The sequence below is a fragment of the Mastomys coucha genome, unplaced genomic scaffold, assembly GCF_008632895.1.
Source record: "Mastomys coucha isolate ucsf_1 unplaced genomic scaffold, UCSF_Mcou_1 pScaffold21, whole genome shotgun sequence".
Taxonomy (NCBI): Eukaryota; Metazoa; Chordata; class Mammalia; order Rodentia; family Muridae; genus Mastomys; species Mastomys coucha.
The window spans coordinates 101388370-101407264 of NW_022196904.1; the positions used below are offsets into that span (position 1 = coordinate 101388370).

The following is an 18895-nucleotide window of genomic DNA, read 5'->3' on the forward strand; positions in this document are numbered from 1 at the left end:
TCCCTCTCTCCCTCTCTCCCTCTCTCCCTCCCTCTTCCCTCCCTTCCTCCCTTCTGCTTTATGTCCCTCTCTGTCTCTCTGTATGCCTCTCTGTCTCTGTCTCTGTCTCTGTCTCACACACATACACACGCGCATTCACGAAGTAATATATAAGGCTTGCTCTGTGCTTGATAAATCCCTGCACTTAGGAAGTGAGGGATAGCTTGAATCAACCAAAGAGGGCAGAGAGATACATCTGAGGATGCTGCACTTACAAATAGCCCGCAGCATCCTGCCCTGCTGCTGACAATAACTCATGGATCTACAGAAGCTGCACAGACTCTCCAGTGCACGGTCTCACACTAAAGGGCATATAACTTGTGTAAGCTGTAATTACCAAAAATAAATAAGCACTTGCCGGAGCACTGATGGAAAGCTGAAATATTTATATGGTAGCCCTTAAAAATGCAGAGAAAAGCATTTTAAACACGTTCTGAGCCATGGGTTCTCTCAGTCTTGAATGAGCAGGGAGCATGGATTCAGATGAATCTAGAAGCAGGCACTGTAATTCCCATCAAAGAGGATACCGTAGTTTTGTCTTTTGTGATAGATTAAAATACAAATCTAGATTAGTAAAGTGATCAAGCTGTCTCCTGTGTCGGGACACACAAGATGCATTGGTATTAAAGCTCACCACAGTGTGTGCGCAGTCTAGAGAGAGAAGTTCCCATTCTCCATTACCAGGTGCTTTCTTCTTCAAATCTGTAGCTGATGTTTTCTGCAGGTACTCCTGTGGGCTTATCAGAGCATGGAAGTAATGGTCCCATGAGGGTTCTTCTGCCTTCCACCTGGGTGTCATTTTTTCTTTTAAGACACATTCGATTTTAGGGGTGTGAAAATGTTTTTTTAAGTGTGTTGCCTTGGAACTGATAAAATTTAATACTGTCTGTGGTTGAGAGTGGGGGTTGTGAAGAAAGAAAAGGAAAGAGATGCTTCTATCAGACTAATGTGATTAGGGTGACATCCATACAAGAGCAGACAGAATGTCTATAAGAAGGCATAACTGGCTCTGACAGAGGCTGGTCAGTTGGGACACAGTAGTATCCTTAGAAAAGAAGAGGTGGAAATCCAGAATGAAGGAGGAGCTTTCAAAGGTGGCCAGCTAAATGCCCCACTTCTGTGGTCCTAGGGGTCTACATCACAGTCAAACGGCTTCCACAGGATGCGAGCTCAGTTAGAAAAGGAGCAGTATCGCTCTTCTAGAAGGTCCTCAACACAGTTGGTCCTTTGTATCCAAAGGTTTCACCTCTGCAGATTCAACTGACCCAACCTCAAGTCACCTGGGAAGAGTCTCGATGACAGACTGTCTACACCCTACACCGGGTGGGCATGAGGGCATACCTGTGGAGAATTGTCTTAATGAAGCCCATTGGTGTGGGAAAGCCCAGTGTGGGCAGCACCAGTCCCTAGGTGGGGAGTTCTGAACTATATGAGAGGAGAAATGGAGCTGAGCAGAAGCAAGCAGAAGTGAGCATGCATACATTCATCTGTCTGTGTGATGCCATATGACCAACTCTCACAGGCTCCTGCCACTGTGACTTCCTCACAGTGGTGGAATGTAGTCTGGAATTATCAGCCAATATGCATTTTCTCTACTGAGTGGATTTTATCACAGCAGCAAAAATGGAATTAGAATAGACTATACATTAAAATCTTTGAATAAAAAATCACATCTACACTGAAAATATCCATACTTTTCTTGTCATGATTCAATAAGCAATATAAAATGACAGTATGTAATGGCCTTTATATTGTACGCAGCATTTGAATAATAAAGATAACTAAAGCATACAAAAGGATTGCATAAGATTGCAAACACCCTGCCATTTTCGACTGGACACTCGAACATCCCCAGATTAGATTATGTGGAGTAGGATCCCAGAACAATCCTAAGCTTGACTGTAGAGATTTGATCACTGCATGTTGTCATAGGTGAACACATGAAGGAATAGGCATGAGTTAGGTTTTCTGTGACCCAAGGTAACGGCTGCTCTTTCCCCTTCCCACTCCAGAGAAACTGGAGAGTGAGAAGCTCAACGTGGCCGAGGTTACCCAGTCGGAGATCGCCCAGAAGCAAAAGCTGCAGACTGTGCTGGAGAAGATCAATGAGACCCTGAAGCTTCCTCCCAGGAGCATCAAGTGGAACGTGGACTGTGAGTTGGGAGAGGACTATGAAATGACACTAGCCCCTAATGGGTCCCCATCATTCCTAAACTGTCACCAGGAATGCCAATTCATTTCTCTTTGAGAAATAACTTTCATGAGAAAGATAGCCTAGCAATACAAACCCTTGAGAGTGGAAATAATAAAATGTCCAAGTCTGTGACCCTTTGTCTGGAAGGTTTTCTGTGACTCTAGGTCACCTTGGTAAGGAAATGATGTATTCCAGGAGTCACTTCTGAGACCCACACAGCCTACTGAGAGCAGTGCTGTCTCCAGCAGAAGCTGAGGGTCACAGGTCCACACAGCTGAGAGGCCAAGAGTGAGGCTTCAGTTCTGCCCACACCCCGTCACTTCTATCCTGCTTCTCAGAAGAAACAAAGATACTTTGGAGGTTCCAAGCACTAGAAAAGGGTTTCTTTTAATGTTTTATTTATTAGAGAGATAAAGAGAGACAGAGACAAAGAGACAAACAGATTGTTACACTGACAGACAGAGTGACACATAGCAGAGAAGGGGGAATGTTCATGCCATGGTACAGATCTGGAGGTCAGGATACAACTTTATATATAGAGTCACTTCTCCACTTTCACCTTTACATGGATTCATTTGCTTGACTGCTTCTACTGGCTTGAATTCTTCTCCACATGCATAGCTCAGGACCCCTACCTAGGGAATGGGGCCCCACCCCCTACTGGGTGGAGTCTTGCAGCTATGAGGTCACTTACAGTGCAGGCGGATCTTTTCCTTTCCTAGGTTTGAAAACATAATTCTTGACTCTCCTAAATGAGGGAATACATTTTAAGTCTTATTTATAAATGGGATGGGTACCTCTGCCACATTTATAATTACATTAGTTAGCTTACAGAGAGTCCACCACAAATACCTACAGGCCAATCCAGTGCAACCAGTCTTTTACTGAGACTCTCTTCCCAGGTGAATCTGATTCTGGATTTTGTCAAGTGACAGTCATTCACCAGGCTTTACAGCAAGCACCTTTACAGACTGAACCATCTTTCCGCCCCTAGAACAGGATTTTAAGTTCCACCTTTCACTGGTAGTATAGCTCAAAGATTTCAGAAAACATAGAGACCATTTATTCTTTTAAAATATTTGTTATACGCATAGGTGTTTTGTCTGCTGCAGAGCCCACAAAGGCTAAAAGAAGGTGTCAGATCCCCTGGTATTGGGACTCACAAATAGTTGTGAGCTGCTGTGTGGCTTGTGGGAATCAAACCTTAGTCGTCTGGAAGAGCAACTAGTGCTCTGAACCTTTGAGCCATCTCCCCAGCCCCGAGAACATTCATTGTTTTTTGTGGCCTCAAGAGTATGCCTTGGCATCTAATATAAACTGGAGCTCAGATTCAACCGTAAGTCAATGGGTCACATAACACTAGCAATGACAGCCAATCTCTAGTCAGGGAGTTTTCTGATTTTTCTCTTTGTAAAGAAACAAATGCAGATTTTTTTTTTTTACAGTGCAAATAAAATGGTTAGACCGAGTTTGGATCTAAGTATTAGGACCCCCTCCCCCACCAGTGACCTCATAGCTGCCAGGAGCTGTCTCCTGTCCTCATTTCTGACATCTGCCATTGGAGCCAAAACACCCAGTACCTCCTTCAGCATAATTATACCACTGCTGGCATAGAACAGAGTGAGAAGCTGGGAACAGGGCATTCTCTGCTTAGCCAAATTCACCTGAGGGTTGAGGACAGGACCTGGATTTAGGCCCCAGCTGCCCTGCTAAGGAGCCCCATTTCCCTGTGCCCCTGGGAAATTAAATTGTGTTCAGAAAAAGGAGACTTGAGGCTGAGCGTATGACTCACTGGGTAAAGTGATTGTCTCACAAGCCTTGAGTTGGTCTTTCAGAACCCCACCATCCATATTTAAAAAAAAAAAATTAGAAGCTCAGAGTAGTGCCACTTACCTGTAATTTCAGCGCTGATGAGGCAGAGACAGAGCTCTGGAGTTCTCTGGCCAACCCTGGCTAAGTGAGTCGCTCAACTCCAGGTTCAGTGAGAGATGCTGTCTCAAAAAAAAAAAAAAAAACCAACAACAAGGTGGATGGAGCCTTGAGGAAATTCAGGGGTTGCCCTGAATTTTTTTTTAATTTTAATATTGTTTTAATCAAGTAATGTAGCTGTTTGAAACAGGAAACTTTTTAAGACACCTCAATAGAGCAATGAAGGATTACTCCTACCAGGTTAACCTCCATGAATAAATCCCAGATTGTGTGAAATTTGAATCCCACTTGACCACCTGATATTGACCTCTGGCCTCACACATATACATCACACACACACACACACACACACACACACACACACACACACACACACACACTCTCAAACTTTGCAAGTGGTTGCTAATATCAGATGGATTTAGTTGGATATCTCTGCTGTCTCTCTGTTTACTTCTTGTGAATTACACTCCCTGGCAGGATCTCCAGAATGGAGATGGATTAGTGGGTCAGAAGGGATAATTATTCTCTTGGCTGCTCCTGTGGTGCCTCAGGGCATCAAGAAGAGCTAGAGCTTGTTTACAAGAAGCAGTGTGTTCTAGAAGGAACAGAGCAGGCACAACTCACAGGGAGAAGTTCTCTCCTTTCTCTCTAATCAGGCCTGATTGTGCGTTTGGGGACACGGTGTCACCTTTATGCTCAGGACAAGGGTGGCGGGGACAGGCTGCTGAGTTACCAAGGTCTTTGATCTAGGACTTCAGGGATTTCTTTCTTTCCTGTTCACAAACAGTATTTTTTTAATTATTATTGAAATTTTAGAAAATGTCAGTGTATAAAAACACATTTAAATATTAATGTCCATTTTAATCTTCGCAGCATTCACTCACCCAGCTCAGGTGATCCTTTCTACCACCCTCACCTCCCAGATGGGGAAATCAAGGCACAGAGGATGTATGACACTAAGAACATTATTATACCAGGGTCAGAGGTCCTAGCTTCTTCGCTATAACTTCCCCAGAGCAAGGAAGAGTGAATAGTACACTTGATGTCCCCTGAAGGAGCACTGCTGCCCCTGCTTACAGAGTGATGAACAGTGGAGCCAGAAATCTGTTTCAGAGAGCCAACTGCAGAGCCAGGCTGTGCACTGAGCCTGCGTAGGAGGCCTCCATAGCTGCCTGACTAGAGATGGGCCCTGAAATTTTTGGAGTATTACTGCAAGGTGTGTGTGTGTCTGCTCGTCTGTGTGTGTCTATATGTGTAATAGAGAGTGTCTAAAACATGCTTTTTGTTGACTCACATATGAACACACATGTATGTATGTATAGAGAGTAATCTCCCTGTATCCTAAGGGGATGTCTTTCAATAGCAAAGGGATGCCTACACCATGGGCAGCTGCAGACACTGCGTGGGCACAGACACATAAATGGAATCGCTTTTCCATCTTTTTCATTATTTTAACTTTGAAGTCACGATGCTGTGCCCTTTCATACCCATGTGTCACTCGTTTGCTCTAACGCCTCCACCTCCTCTCCCACTGCTCTCTCTCACCTTCCTGCCCCTCTCTTGCTCCACTCTTTCGTCACCCCAGATAGTACCTCATTCTGTTTTCATGTCACATGTATCCCTCTTTTCTCCCCTGTCTCTTACTGCCCTGTACACACACACACACACACACACACACACACACACACACACAAAGAGGAAAAGCCATAGCTTATTTCACCTATTGATCTCCAGTTATATCCATTTGCCTGCAAATGTCATAACTTCATTTTCCTCTAGAGCTGAATTAAATGGTACCATCGTATATATACACTGTGTCTATTCATCTGTTGATGGACATCAAGGCCAGTTCCATTTCCTGAGTATTGTGGGTAGCACAGTAGTAAAGATAGATGTGCAAGTGTCTCTGTGGCATGTTCACGTAGTGTCTTTGGGATACACCCAGGAGTGATCTAGCTGTCACGTATGGTAGTTTTATTTTTAGTTTTTTGAGGGACCACCATGCTGGTGGCCCTACCAGTGTACATTTCCATCAGTGTCCACTCCTACCAGTGTGAATGAGGCTTCCTCATTCCCCATAGCTTCATTTCGTTGTTTGTTCTCCTGGTGGTAGTCATTCTAACTGGATAAAATTTCATGGTGCTTTTAATTTGCATTGTCCTGATGGTTAAAGAAGTTGAACGCACACACACATAGACACACACACACACACAGTCACATATATATATACATATATATACACACATATATACATATATACATATATATACACACATATATGTATGTGTGTATATATCTATACATATATGTGTGTGTGTATATATGTATATATGTATATATGTATACACACACACACACACATACATATTGACCATTTGTGTTTCCCTTGAGAAATGTTTATTCAGTACATTTACTCTTCCATTGATTGGATGGTTTAGCAGGTAGAGTGACAGTTGTCTATTCAGTGCATTTACCTATCTGTTGATTGATGGTTTAGAGGGTAGAATGATCTTTAATTCTTTAAGGTTCTTTATAGCTGCTACATCTTCTGGCATAGGAGCTAGCAAGTTTTTCTCCCATTCTGTAGGCTGTTTCCTCACGCGGATAGATTATATCCTCTGCTCTGCAGACATTTTTTAATTCCCCACAGTCCCATTTTTCAGTTCATCGGGTCATTTCCTGAGCCTGGGTTCTTTGTGGGAAGTCTTCATCTATGCCTGCGCAGATGTCTTTTACTTGGGTTTTCTTCTAGCAGCTTCAACCCTTCAGGTCCCACATTAAAATCGTTTGAATTGATTGTCAGTCAAGGTGAGAGATACAGATCTAGTTTCATTCTTTTGCAAGGGTTTGGCTATGTGGCTTTCCTAGCACCATTTGTTAAAGAGGCAATTTTTTTCCCTCTAGGGTATGTTTTTTACATCCCCGTTGAAAACCAGGTGACTGTAGCCATGTGGGTTTATTTCCTGGTGTTCTACACCATCCTATTGGTCTACAGGTTTGTTTTTGTGTTCCTGCTGTTGATGCCTTTCTTAGCCTAACAACACATTTATCATACACAATGAGCACCACTCCTGTCCCTTAAAGGTGTAACAACAAAATTAACATGAAGGGTTGGAGAGATGGCTTGGCATTTAACAGCCGCTCTTTTAGAGGACTGGGTTTGGTTCCCAGCACCCACATGACAGCTCATAAACATCTGCAACCCCAGCAACAGGAAATCTGATACACTCCTGTAGTCTCTGTAGATATCAGATACACATATTATGTATAGACAGACATGCATACAGGCAAAACATCCACACACATGGAGTAAATAAATAAATCTAATTTTTAAACTACCATGAATATTCTTTTTCATAATTAAATGGACTATGCATTCTTACTATAGATCTCAGAGTCTCAGTACCCAAGTTTTTCTCTATTATTGAATTCTCCCCCTTTAACTTAAAGGCATTCTCTCCCTTCATGCCTTCACTTCAGCATGTCTGCATTGCCAGCCTCACTGTTCTCATGTCCTGGGAACATCATTAAATACAATAACACAGTCATAGCACTACTGTGGCAGCCTGACACTTGATATGACCACCAGGTGACTAGCAGAGGAGTTGCATCCTTGGTGTGGAGACACTGACAAGGAAGAGTTCGTGTCTTGATCAAGACAGAGTGACTCAGCTCAAAGTTTCATCACAGAACCCAAAATGGTTTTATATTCCTTTTCAATTGCTGATCACAGTATACATTTGTACACATGTGTGTATGTATACACACCTGCATGTACATGCATGCAGATGTGCATGGTTTATAGTCTTGTCTCGTTTCTGTAAAGTTTCCCTTTAATTAATTTATGTTAACACTTAGCTGACATTGTCTTGACTGCTTTTCTGTGTGTGCAAGGGTTTCGTTATGTGACTATATCGTAATTTTGAAAGGCTGTGATTGATGCCTATGCTCTGTCCAGGCTCAGGATTAGGAGAAACTCAGATGTAGCTGGAAGAAAAGAAACAGAAATGGGTGGGCTGCAGTTAAGACTTGAAGGCCTATCTCATTGTCCTATCTTCCTTTCATGGCCTCTGCTATTGGCTTTTAGACCTCTCTGCTTAGGAGAGAGAGGGGAGGCAGGGGCAAATTAAAAAATAACCTCAGGGGCCAGTGAAATGGCTCAAACAGGTAAACTTGACAACCTGAGTTCAATCCCCAGAACCTACCACATGGTAGAAGGCAATATTCAACCTGCAAAAGTTATTCCTGATCTCCACGTACATGCCATGACTCCTCTATACAATTAATCAAGAAAAAAATTAAAATGAGTTTTGAAAAAAAAAAAGCTTCAGGAGCCTAAGGTAGTAGGGTCACAAGTTCAAGGGCAGGTTGGGCTATGTAGAATGTTCTGGACCCACCAGAACTACACATGGTAAGAACTGTGTGGTTTTGTTGTCTCTCAATAACAAAAGCAAGCTTGGAGGCCCCAGCCCTGTGCCACGCTCCTCCTGGGTGTGGGTGTTACCCAGAGTTTTGCTTTTGATACTGATGTGTGGCACAGAGGCTAGCATCCTTGTCCACATTCTCTGTGTGTCTAAATGGAATTATGTCTTCTGAGAAAGATCCCCTGGAGGACACATCATTTGTTAAAAGGGTCTGACACCTGTCTGATATCTTTGATATCACTTACCAAGGTGATAGACAGGAACACCAGGCAATAAGGACTTAGCTGACCTGAACTTTTCCAACATCAAGTTTGTCATTAAAAAGCAAGAGGGCCTCAGGTGTGCTTACAGCCCTCAAGATCCAAACTAGGGATGATATAACACCCCTGAGTGGAAGAGCAAACCCTGGTTTGGCTCTATCTTCATGACAGTGCCATGTTAGTGGCCCAGTCCCAACTGGAAGCCATTTTGTAGGCTGTCACTGAAGGTCAGAATCAGGGCACAGTACTTTCCAGATCTGAATCCTCTGGAAAGCCAGGCATGCTGCTTGGTGTCATGTTGAGTCACCACTGGCCATGAGGAGATGCTGCCTGTGCAACAGCCCTGATGAGGGACGGTGCTAACGATGTCAAGGGACAGTCTGGATCATTTCCTTTAATGGTGGCTTCTCAAAACTTCTAAAGTAGACTTTTTTGACCCAGGGAAGACAAATGACACCCTGATAACCCTATGTGGGTGACATAAACACATGGTACTCTGGATTTTCCCTTAAATGTCCCTGTAATGAAGAGCCACGAAGCTAATAGGACCTCACAGGCAGGCAAAGAGCTTGAAGGGTCTGTCCTTCTATGAGACAGGAAGAGAGAGGGTTGGCATGCCCTGATTGCCTCCGTGCCAGGGACTTTCTCACAAGTTATAATAAAAAATACCAGTCATTCCTGGCCACCTGCAGTGTCCCAGGGGCTTTGCCCTTGATAATATTGGAAGTCTTTACAGTGAATCTGCCCACCTGGGAACTGTCATCCGAGATTGTAAAGGCCCAGTGGTCAGAGTAGCCTCTGCCCAAGGCCATAACCAGTAAACAGGTAACAAAGTCACGTTCAAGTTCTAGTCTGCCTGACTGTGTGAGCCTCATGAGTCAGTATGTATCCCATCTACTGAAAGAGCTATGACCAAAAGAGCCTAGCCTTCAGCAGCATAAATGGTTTAGTATGGGCACAGGGTGTGGCAACTGTGGAAGACACTTGGGTTTGCTTGAGAACATAGACTATACCCACCTTATAAGGCATGAGCAGCCAAACTGTTTGGGTGGTTCTCATGGTTCTTCCAGGGAAGTTGACTCTGGGCAGAGGAAGACACCCAAGGCTTCTGACTTGGTATCTCTTGATTAAAGAAAGGTTTGTGAACAGCCTTCGATATGGGACGTGGTAACAATCCAGTGTTCCCTGTCAGGTGGGGAGGGAGTAGGTGCAGATGATAACAGGGGCCTGGGTAGAGAGAGCTCTCTGAGCTGCAGACTCAGTCATTTCTCCCTGGGAAACCTTAAGTGGAGTAGAGATGCTATGTTGGAAATCTATCAATTGTAGCATCCAAGAAGAAACATATGGCCATAGGGTTGGGAGTAAGGGGTACAGATGATGACTGAGGAATTCTCTGATGCTCAGGGTGTAACAAGGAGACAGTGAGGAGGGTGCTGCAGAAATCTCAATAGATACCCATCCTGCCTAGAATCTGGAGACTCTCATTTTCTAATTTTGCATTTCAGCTGTTCATGCCAAGAACCTGGTTGCCATTCTCCACCTGCTGGTTGCTCTGTCTCAGTATTTCCGGGCACCAATTCGACTCCCAGACCATGTTTCCATCCAAGTGGTTGTGGTCCAGGTAAGAAGCACACTACCCTATACATGTGCACCCTTAAGTCACAGAGGTTGAGCTTAGCAAGAGTCAAAGCATGAAGAGTAGACGCTTACAAGGACAGCTGGGTAAAGGCTAAGCGGACTTGGTTGTGCTATGTACTGGGAGGTATCCAGCACCTGTTGACTTATGCTTGGTAAGTGTGAAGAGAATGAAAGGGTGTGCGCTTGTGTGTGGTGTAGCTTTGTATGAGTGTGGATCTGCTGGAAAAGTCTGTGTGTAACACATAGCTGAAAGTGTACAGTGTGTATGTCCATGAGGTATGTAGAGTTAAGCACGAAGAAAGGTGTTTGTGCTGGGCAGTGGTGCCGCACGCCTTTAATCCCAGCATTTGGGAGGCAGAAGCAGGCAGATCTCTGAGTGTGAGGCCAGCCTGGTCTACAGAGTGAGTTCCAGGACAGCCAGGGTTGCACAGAGAAACCCTGCCTTGAAAAAAGAAAAAAGAAAAGAGAGAGAGAGAGGAAGGAAGGAAGGAAGGAAGGAAGGAAGGAAGGAAGGAAGGAAGGAAGGAAGAAAGAAAGGAAGGAAGAAAGAAAGGAAGAAAGAAAAGAAGAAAGAAAGAAAGAAAAAGAAAGAATGGTGTTTGTATGTTTCATGCACATTCTCAGCAAGCTTTGGAAAATCATGGTTTTAGTCAAGTGTCATATATGCATTGTGTGTAAAAGAGTACATATTCTAGGGTATGCATGTGTGTGTGTGTGTGTATGAAGTGTATGTTAAATTGTGTATGTGCATGTGAGGTAGTTTGTGTTCAACCATATGTGTGTACATGTGAAAAGCATGTTCAAGTATGTGTATGTTTGAGTACATATCAGTGAGTGAGAATATGTGTGTATATATGTGTGAGGAAATATGTACAGGTGAAAGGGAGTGTGTGTGTAAGGAAATGTGTGTGTTCAAGCATATAGAAAGGGTAAAAGTATGTGTATAAGTTCATGTATACGGAAGGAGTGTTGTGTGTTCTAGGATGTGCATGTCTGTGTACATGCATGTTTGTGCCCTTTGCTGCTGCTTCTCAGTCCCCAAGAAAAGCCCAACTAGGACCTCATGTCCAGACTGTTGGATGGAGTTTTCATTGACATACAATCACATAATTTCCACAACGAGAGGGTGATCTCTCTCCCCGTGGCTAGCTTACTCTGCTCCTGGCCCAGTTAAACACTCAAATGCAACTTTATTTTCCAACTTCATGCCCATTTAAACAAAAGGTCATCGTCGTGCTTGCTTGTCTCTGGTGTTTTTTGTTCTTCCCATATAAATATACATCGAAAGGGTGAGCTCCGGGTGCACACAAGCCCCCTAGGCATCCAGGGTTCTTCAACAGACAACGGGAGGCAGCTCTGCCATCAGTTAGTAGGAGAAAGCTTTGGGGCTGGTTAACTGTGCCAGATCAGGTCAGGCCTGTTTACAGGACAAAAGGGCTTTGAGCTGAGCTTTCGGGTCAGATGGTAACTGAGGGGACCATTTGACAATTGTGCTCCTGAGCAGCGGATCACTCCTGCCCTAATGAGAAAGTCTTTCTTCCACACTGACTGGCACTCAACTCTGTAAAGCATCATATGGGTATAATAGGAATAGGGTGCGTTGGTACTGCCTTCAAGGAGACAAGATGAGACAGACAGGGCAGAGAACTGTCCTTGACAGGGCTGAGCTGTGTGGTTCAGACCCTTGAGTGCGGCTGTCAGACAGGTACTCAGAATCCTTGCCATTGAGCTCTGCCTTTGTGCCCAGCCTTTTGTGGCCAGCCCAGAGCATCCTGGAACACGTGTCTTCTTAAGGAGCCTACACTGTCTCTGTTTTGTTATCCGTACTAGCCAATAATACACAAGTTCTTCTTGTGTTTTGAAACGCTGCCACGGGGAAGAGAGGGATGGATGGTGGATGGTGGAGTACAAGGGATTCTGAGGTCAGTTAAACTGCTCTGGGATACACAGCCCAAAGCCATAAGAGGCACAACCTCAGGAGCAGACCCCAGTAGGAACTGTGGCCTCTCGGGTGGCCGGTGGCTCAGTGCAGTCAGCTCGGTTGTGCACAGTGTGTCCCTCTGCTGCAGGGTGCAGACAGTAGAGGAGAAGGTATCTGGGGCTAAGGGTGGAAAACAAAGGAGATTCCCAGCCCTCTTCTCAGATTTGCTCCAAACCTAAAGCATTCTAACAAAAGTTAAAACAGACAAAACTTGCCTAAGCTCTACAGTTAACGCAGAGTACTTTGGTGACCAACTAGCACAGGCACTGGGAGTCCTGAGTTACTCGCAACTCTACATGCAGTTGTTCAGCTCAGGCCTGGCTCCTCCACTGCTTGTAGAGATGTTCCTCGGTAAGCCAGCCTTTCACATCTATGACTGCTTTTCTTCTGTGACTTACCATGCCTTCCAGTGCTTGGTCGATTTATTGAATATTTTAGATGTCTTTCTGACCAGGTAAGGTAAACAGCTCTCCAATAGAAATATCAAAACTTACCTGTTGCTTTACTAGAGACAAAAGGGAAAAAAAAAGAAAGATTTGAGGAGCAGAGTTGGTGGGAGACTGCTGTTTTGAAACAGTGGTCCCTACAAGCTCACATCTCTGGTGGGAGACTGCTATTTTGAAACAGTAGTCCCTGCAAGCTCACATCTCAGACCTTATTTTGAGCTCAATTATCAGCCATCAGGAGCAGTTTGGGGTTTAATTCCTGCTGCAGGGACTTTTGTTAGGGTGAGGGCATGGAGAGGAGGAGGGTCATACAAAGTGCTGTGTGTGTGTGTGTGTGTGTGTGTGTGTGTGTGTGTGTGTGTGTTCGTATTAGAGGTTACAGGTGATTAGCTTTATCAAGAGAACAGGCTCAGAGGCAGAATTCAGAACTGACAGAAAATACCTGGTGTAATAGTGCACAACCCAGGAGGCCATGGCAGGAGGATTACTATGGGTTTGAGGCTAGTCTAGACTATCTAATAAATTCCAGGTCAGCCTGGGCTACATTGTGAGGCCCTGCCTTAAAACAAAAACCAATCTAGAGAAAGTGAGCCCCTAACCTAGAGAAAGTGAGTCCCTAACCAAGCAGAGGAGTGATCTCCCCAGCAGAAGTAGAGCTAGGCGCTCTGAGGGTTGCCAGTGAGGGCTCCATGACACCCTCTTCCTCCCCATCTATAGAAGAGACATGAAGGCTGGGGTGGGAAGTATTGAGAGGGTCCAAGAGGGATGGGAAGGAGTGGATAGGATCGGGATGGGAAAGAGTAGATAGGATCATGATACATTGTATACATGTGTGAAATTTTCAAAGAATAAATTAAAAATATTCAGAGAATTAAAAGAGCTCCATAGTTATTGGGTAAAAAGCAAACCAAAATAAAAGTCTTTTATGCCTCTGGATTCCCCAAGCTGCCTTGCACACCTTGACCAGCCCAGGGGCACATCTCTGCTGCAAGTAGTGGCCTCCCTACGGGGCCCCAGCTGGAGGTAGACACACCCAGCCTTCATTTCCATTTGCTGTGCCTCACTCCCTGAAGCAAACAGCTGACTTTCAACAAATCTTCAATAAAGAAAGGCAGGCTTCACCATCCAGGAATCAGCCTACTTGTTTGGACTAAACACCAATTGCACTCTGCCATGATGGCGCATGCAGCCAGGTGCCCCCAAATCACTGCATTTCCCCTTCCTGGATCTTCTCATCTCTGGACCCTCCTATGAAACACCAATAACTTTCTCCATGTCAGAAATGCCAACCAATGTTTCTGTATCACTAAAGCCTGTTTTGTTCTCTTCTCTTCTCCATTTTAGAAACGAGAAGGGATCCTCCAGTCTCGACAAATCCAAGAGGAAATAACTGGTAACACAGAGTATGTCAACACCATTGTTGCCAGCGAGTCTGTAATGGAACACAGATGTTTCTCTGAAATTCACCCATTTGCTGATATTTAGTTTTCATTTATTGGGATTGCAGGAGGGATTAAGCTGCAGCCGATGATTATAGCTTAGCCTTTTCCGTGCATTCAAAACATGCCTCTTGCTGCTTAAGGTACAGTCTTGGGTGGCAAAACACGGAGAGAAGAATTAGCCATGATTGAAAAATTCTAATTTTGTGGCACTCCAGGAAAAAAGCACACCCAACCCCAGCCCCCTGCCAAAAGCTAACCAGCATGAAATCATCATGTGTGGTAGACATGAGGCCAATCTGAATTGTTAATCTTCAAAAAGATGATGTTTTTTCCCCTTCCTTAAATCTGATTTATTTGGTCATGTGCCATGACCCAGAAAGCCCTCTCTACTTTACAGATGTCTTTTGAGTTTTGGTTTGTTTGGTTATCCTATTTGTTTTTAGAATTTTAAAAATGAGGAAATAGGAAAAGGTTTGCCATGAGGGTGGGAAGATGGTTCCATTGACAAAGTGCTTGCCACACAAACATGCTGGAGGACCTGAGTTCAGATCCCCAGCGTCTGTGTTAAAGGCCAGGCACAGCTGTGTACACCTGTTATCCCACTACTGGGGAGACAGAGATAGGAGGCTCCTGGAGCTCACGGGCTAACCAGCCCAGCCAAATCAGCCAGCTCCCCACACAATGAGAGACCCTGGCTCAAAACTAAGGTGGAGTACACTGGATGTTGGCCTCAGGTCTCTACTCCTGCACTCTCCAACCAAGAGCAGCATGAGTCAGATCTGTGGCTACGGTGACCATGGTGACTTCAAAAAGGCCCAGGAGTGGGTAGAGGTAGAGAATGGCCCTTCCCACTATACCTGTTACATGACTTGTGGAGACTCCATCATGAAGCCTCCCCATCTCTCCCAGGCCCCACCCTAGTCACCAGAAGTCACACGGGTGGCAGGATGCCAAATGTCTTTGGCATGCCTTTGAGGGTTAAGAGGCAAAGCCACCTCAGGTCCAGCTTCAGTGTCCTCCCTGGATCTCCCATCCCATGAGGGATGCTTTGTGCCCACTGTCTCATCTTCTGGAAAAGAGAACAGACGAAACAAGGGAGTGTCCTGGGAGAAATTGCTGGACTTGAGGCATGGGGGTAGTTGAGATTCTAAGAGTCTTTTCAGCTGTGCATTGGAGTTTATGGTCTCCATTTCTCTGCCACAAAAACACAGGTGAAGCCTTCATAAGGACAGCCCAGGTCTTTTCTGTATTGGGGTGCAGCACGGGTGTCCCCTACCCCAGGGCAATGAAAGAAACTGAAGGCTAGTCCATCTAGCTGGCTTCTACAGCTTCATCATTCTGTACAGGAAAACCACAAACAAATAGTCATTTAGTGGGTGTTAGGAGTGCAAGTGAATTAAGCATATCCTAAAATTCATAAGAACCAGAAATGTACTAAGAATAGAATGAGGCCAGCAAGATAGCTCAGCAGGCAAAGGTGCTGGCTCCCAAGCCTGAGTTCAAGTCCCCAGTATCCACATGGTAGGAGGAAAGAACTAATTCCTGCAAGTTGTCTCTGACTTACATGTGCACACAGACACACACACACACATGCTTACATGCACACACACATACACTCACACACACAAACTGCAATATTTGTTTTAATATTTAGGACATTTATAGTGTACTGTAAATTATAACAAATTCTTCCTAGATGCTGAGTGCTCAGAGCACCCATTATTTTCATTTAAGAAATTAAAAGATCCGGAGACCAGAGAGGTTCCAGAGCTTGCCTGAAGTCACACAGTATCTAAAAATGGTGTGTCCTGTGACCTGTCTCTGGTGCTTATGCTCTTAGGACATGACTGTTTCTTGGCTGATGAGTGAAGCTCTGGTTCCTGTCCTCTCTGAGACACTGTCCTGGAGCAGTGACAAGTGTCATTTGGGGACATTATAGGATGGCCAGGAGCAAGACAAAGCTGGCCTGCAGGCACCTGGACAGTGAAACTTCTCGAAGGTAGCTCAGATCTCCTGGTGAGGTGTCTTAAGCCTCTGCTCCCGTGTTCTCTGACCTACAGGGAAGAATGAGCACTCATGCATCGCTGTAGTAGATCTTGAATTAATACCAGTAATCTTCCTGAACATGGCATAAGAGCCTCTGGGGAGTAATTTGAGACAGCATGGGACCAAGTGCCAGAGAAGGTAGCTTTTGGAACTTGACCAAGGCCAGGTTGGCACAACCTGGAAAGGTTCAGCCCGAACAGGAAAGGGTGCCATCCCAAGGCCAGCGATATGTTCTCTATGTTGTTTGTTTTTGGAGACAAGGTCTCAAGTAAGCCAGGCTGACCCCAAACTCAAAACTACCACATAAGTGAATTCTTTCTCTTTCTTCCAGGGCCCTTTCTGGAAGGCATGGTGAGTATTGTGATCTTGTCTAGCTTCCATGACCTCGGTGGAGCTAGTTGGTTCTGTTGTCTAATGTGTATCTGCCCCAGCTGGGGACACACTGGCCAGGTGAGGAGGGGCAGCTTAGTGACAAGAACACTCACTCATCAGCACAGATCTGGCCCCAGCAGGGTAGACTTACCCTGTGGCTGGCATGAAAAATTAAAAAGAGATGTTTGAACACACTTTGGAGACAGTCCCCTGCTTGCTTCCTCTTAGTCCCCATCACAGATCCCATCTCCCAGAACTTTAGGTTTGTTTGTAGAGTCTTCAAGGGTCAAAGTTTACTCTCTCTCTCTCTCTCTCTCTCTCTCTCTCTCTCTCTCTCTCTCTCTCTCTCTCTCTTATTCTCTCTCTCGTTCTCTCTCTCTGTGAGTGTGTGTGTGTTATGCATACACATGCTCATGCACACACAGACACACATACAGATACACACCTTTCTAGCAGTCTTAGCTTTGTCCATCAGTGTCCAAATGGAAAAGGCTGGCTTTGGATCACAGACCCTCCCCCAAGCTAGCTTGCTTCTGGAAATATTCCCCAACCCTGCTTTCATGCCATTCCACTAGGTCACCTCTGGTTCCTTGAATCTGACATCACATCAAGAAAATTCCCTGCCCAGAGCATGGCTTGGCTATGTTCTGTCAGCCTCGTACTTGCTTACCTCATGAAATATTTTTATTCTATTAGAAACTGCATTGGGAGAACAATGTTGTAATCTATAGAACACATGTTTTCATACCTACTATGCACCTGAGGAAAGCTTATCTTTCAGATCATGCTTTGTAGAAAGGGAAACTGAGGCACAGAGGGGTTGACAGACTTGGAATCCCCAGAGAGAGCCTCTTGTTCTGTCCTGGAAGGCACTGGACTCTTGTCCCATCACCTCTGCCCCTACCAGGGTAATTGTCTTGAAAATTAGCCAAAACAGTTTGGTATATGGATGATTAATGACCAGAGATGTCAGAAACACTTTAGAATTATGCCTGCATTGGGATATGGTGGGATGTAAGTGAGGAAAAAGGACCAGTCCCAGGTTAGCCTACTTAGAAATATGTCACCTGATGGACACACAGACAAGGGCCCTGGTAAAAGTCAGCCAGAGATTCCCCATGGTAACCAACTACATGCTTTACTGCATGGTCTATGTTTCCGTTTCAGAACGTGATGCCTTTGACACACTGTTTGACCATGCACCAGACAAGCTCAATGTGGTGAAGAAGGTAGGTCTATGATGTCTAGGGGCAGCAAGGGATAGGACCCCATAGTGTGTGCAGAAATCCCAGCTTGCATGTGGGGTGTCCTGGACATCTTTTCCATCTCTTCGACACTGGTTAGTCATCCAGGACCCATCTTCTCCCAGCGGGATGCCTACCCTATCTTCCTGCTCACACTGACTCTAGCTTTCTCTGCTCCTCACACAGAACCATTCCTCTCCCTGGGCACAGGAGGTGGTACCAAGGCAGGGATCAACAAAAAGGTCCCAGAGGGTCATTCTGTCTCTTGCCCTCTTCTTAACTGCCCTTCTGCCCTGGGGAATAGCCCAGATCAGATACTCCACCTGTCATCCTGTCTCTCAGGGCTCCTCTGTCCCTTTCAGCCAAAACCCTGTATATCACGTGGGCTGCCTAACCAAGAGCCAGTGCCTCTCCCTGTGACTCCAGGGTGCTTTCACATATGGAGATCTCTACCATGGTTCCTTTACATTTCTCTTTCAGACCCTCATCACATTCGTGAACAAGCATCTGAATAAACTGAACTTGGAGGTCACAGAACTGGAGACACAGGTGGGTGACAGCTCCAGGGACCCAGAGCTTTCTGGGCAAATGGATGGGATGTGAGATGTATTCTTCTCAGAGAGATGAACCAGATGGGAGTTCACGCCCCCCCCCCATACACACACACAGCAGGAAAGGATTCCGTCTACTCTATATGTGACACACAACACATGGCCAAGTTTACTCTCTCTCCATATCTGAAGAGCTCCCTCTGAACAAATACAGTCTTAGATCACCACTGTCCACTGATGAAATGCAGGCAGTTTTAGCCCTGGGACCCAGTCTGTTGAGAGGGGGATTGTGAAGTGATATTGAGTGGTTTGGAGCTACTAAAATGGGT

At 45.1% G+C, this 18895-nt stretch overlaps 1 protein-coding gene across 2 annotated transcripts in view; it reads left to right on the forward strand.

The window, feature by feature from the left end:
• Nucleotides 1-18895, forward strand: part of Parva (parvin alpha) — a 159162-nt gene that overhangs the window by 125718 nt on the left and 14549 nt on the right. For both annotated transcript variants that reach the window (XM_031387906.1, XM_031387907.1), the window contains exons 5-10: nucleotides 2052-2192; nucleotides 10352-10467; nucleotides 14256-14314; nucleotides 16731-16750; nucleotides 17939-18000; nucleotides 18496-18564. In XM_031387906.1, coding sequence (XP_031243766.1) covers nucleotides 2052-2192; nucleotides 10352-10467; nucleotides 14256-14314; nucleotides 16731-16750; nucleotides 17939-18000; nucleotides 18496-18564 — 467 coding nt within the window. The remainder of the gene's footprint in view (nucleotides 1-2051; nucleotides 2193-10351; nucleotides 10468-14255; nucleotides 14315-16730; nucleotides 16751-17938; nucleotides 18001-18495; nucleotides 18565-18895) is intronic.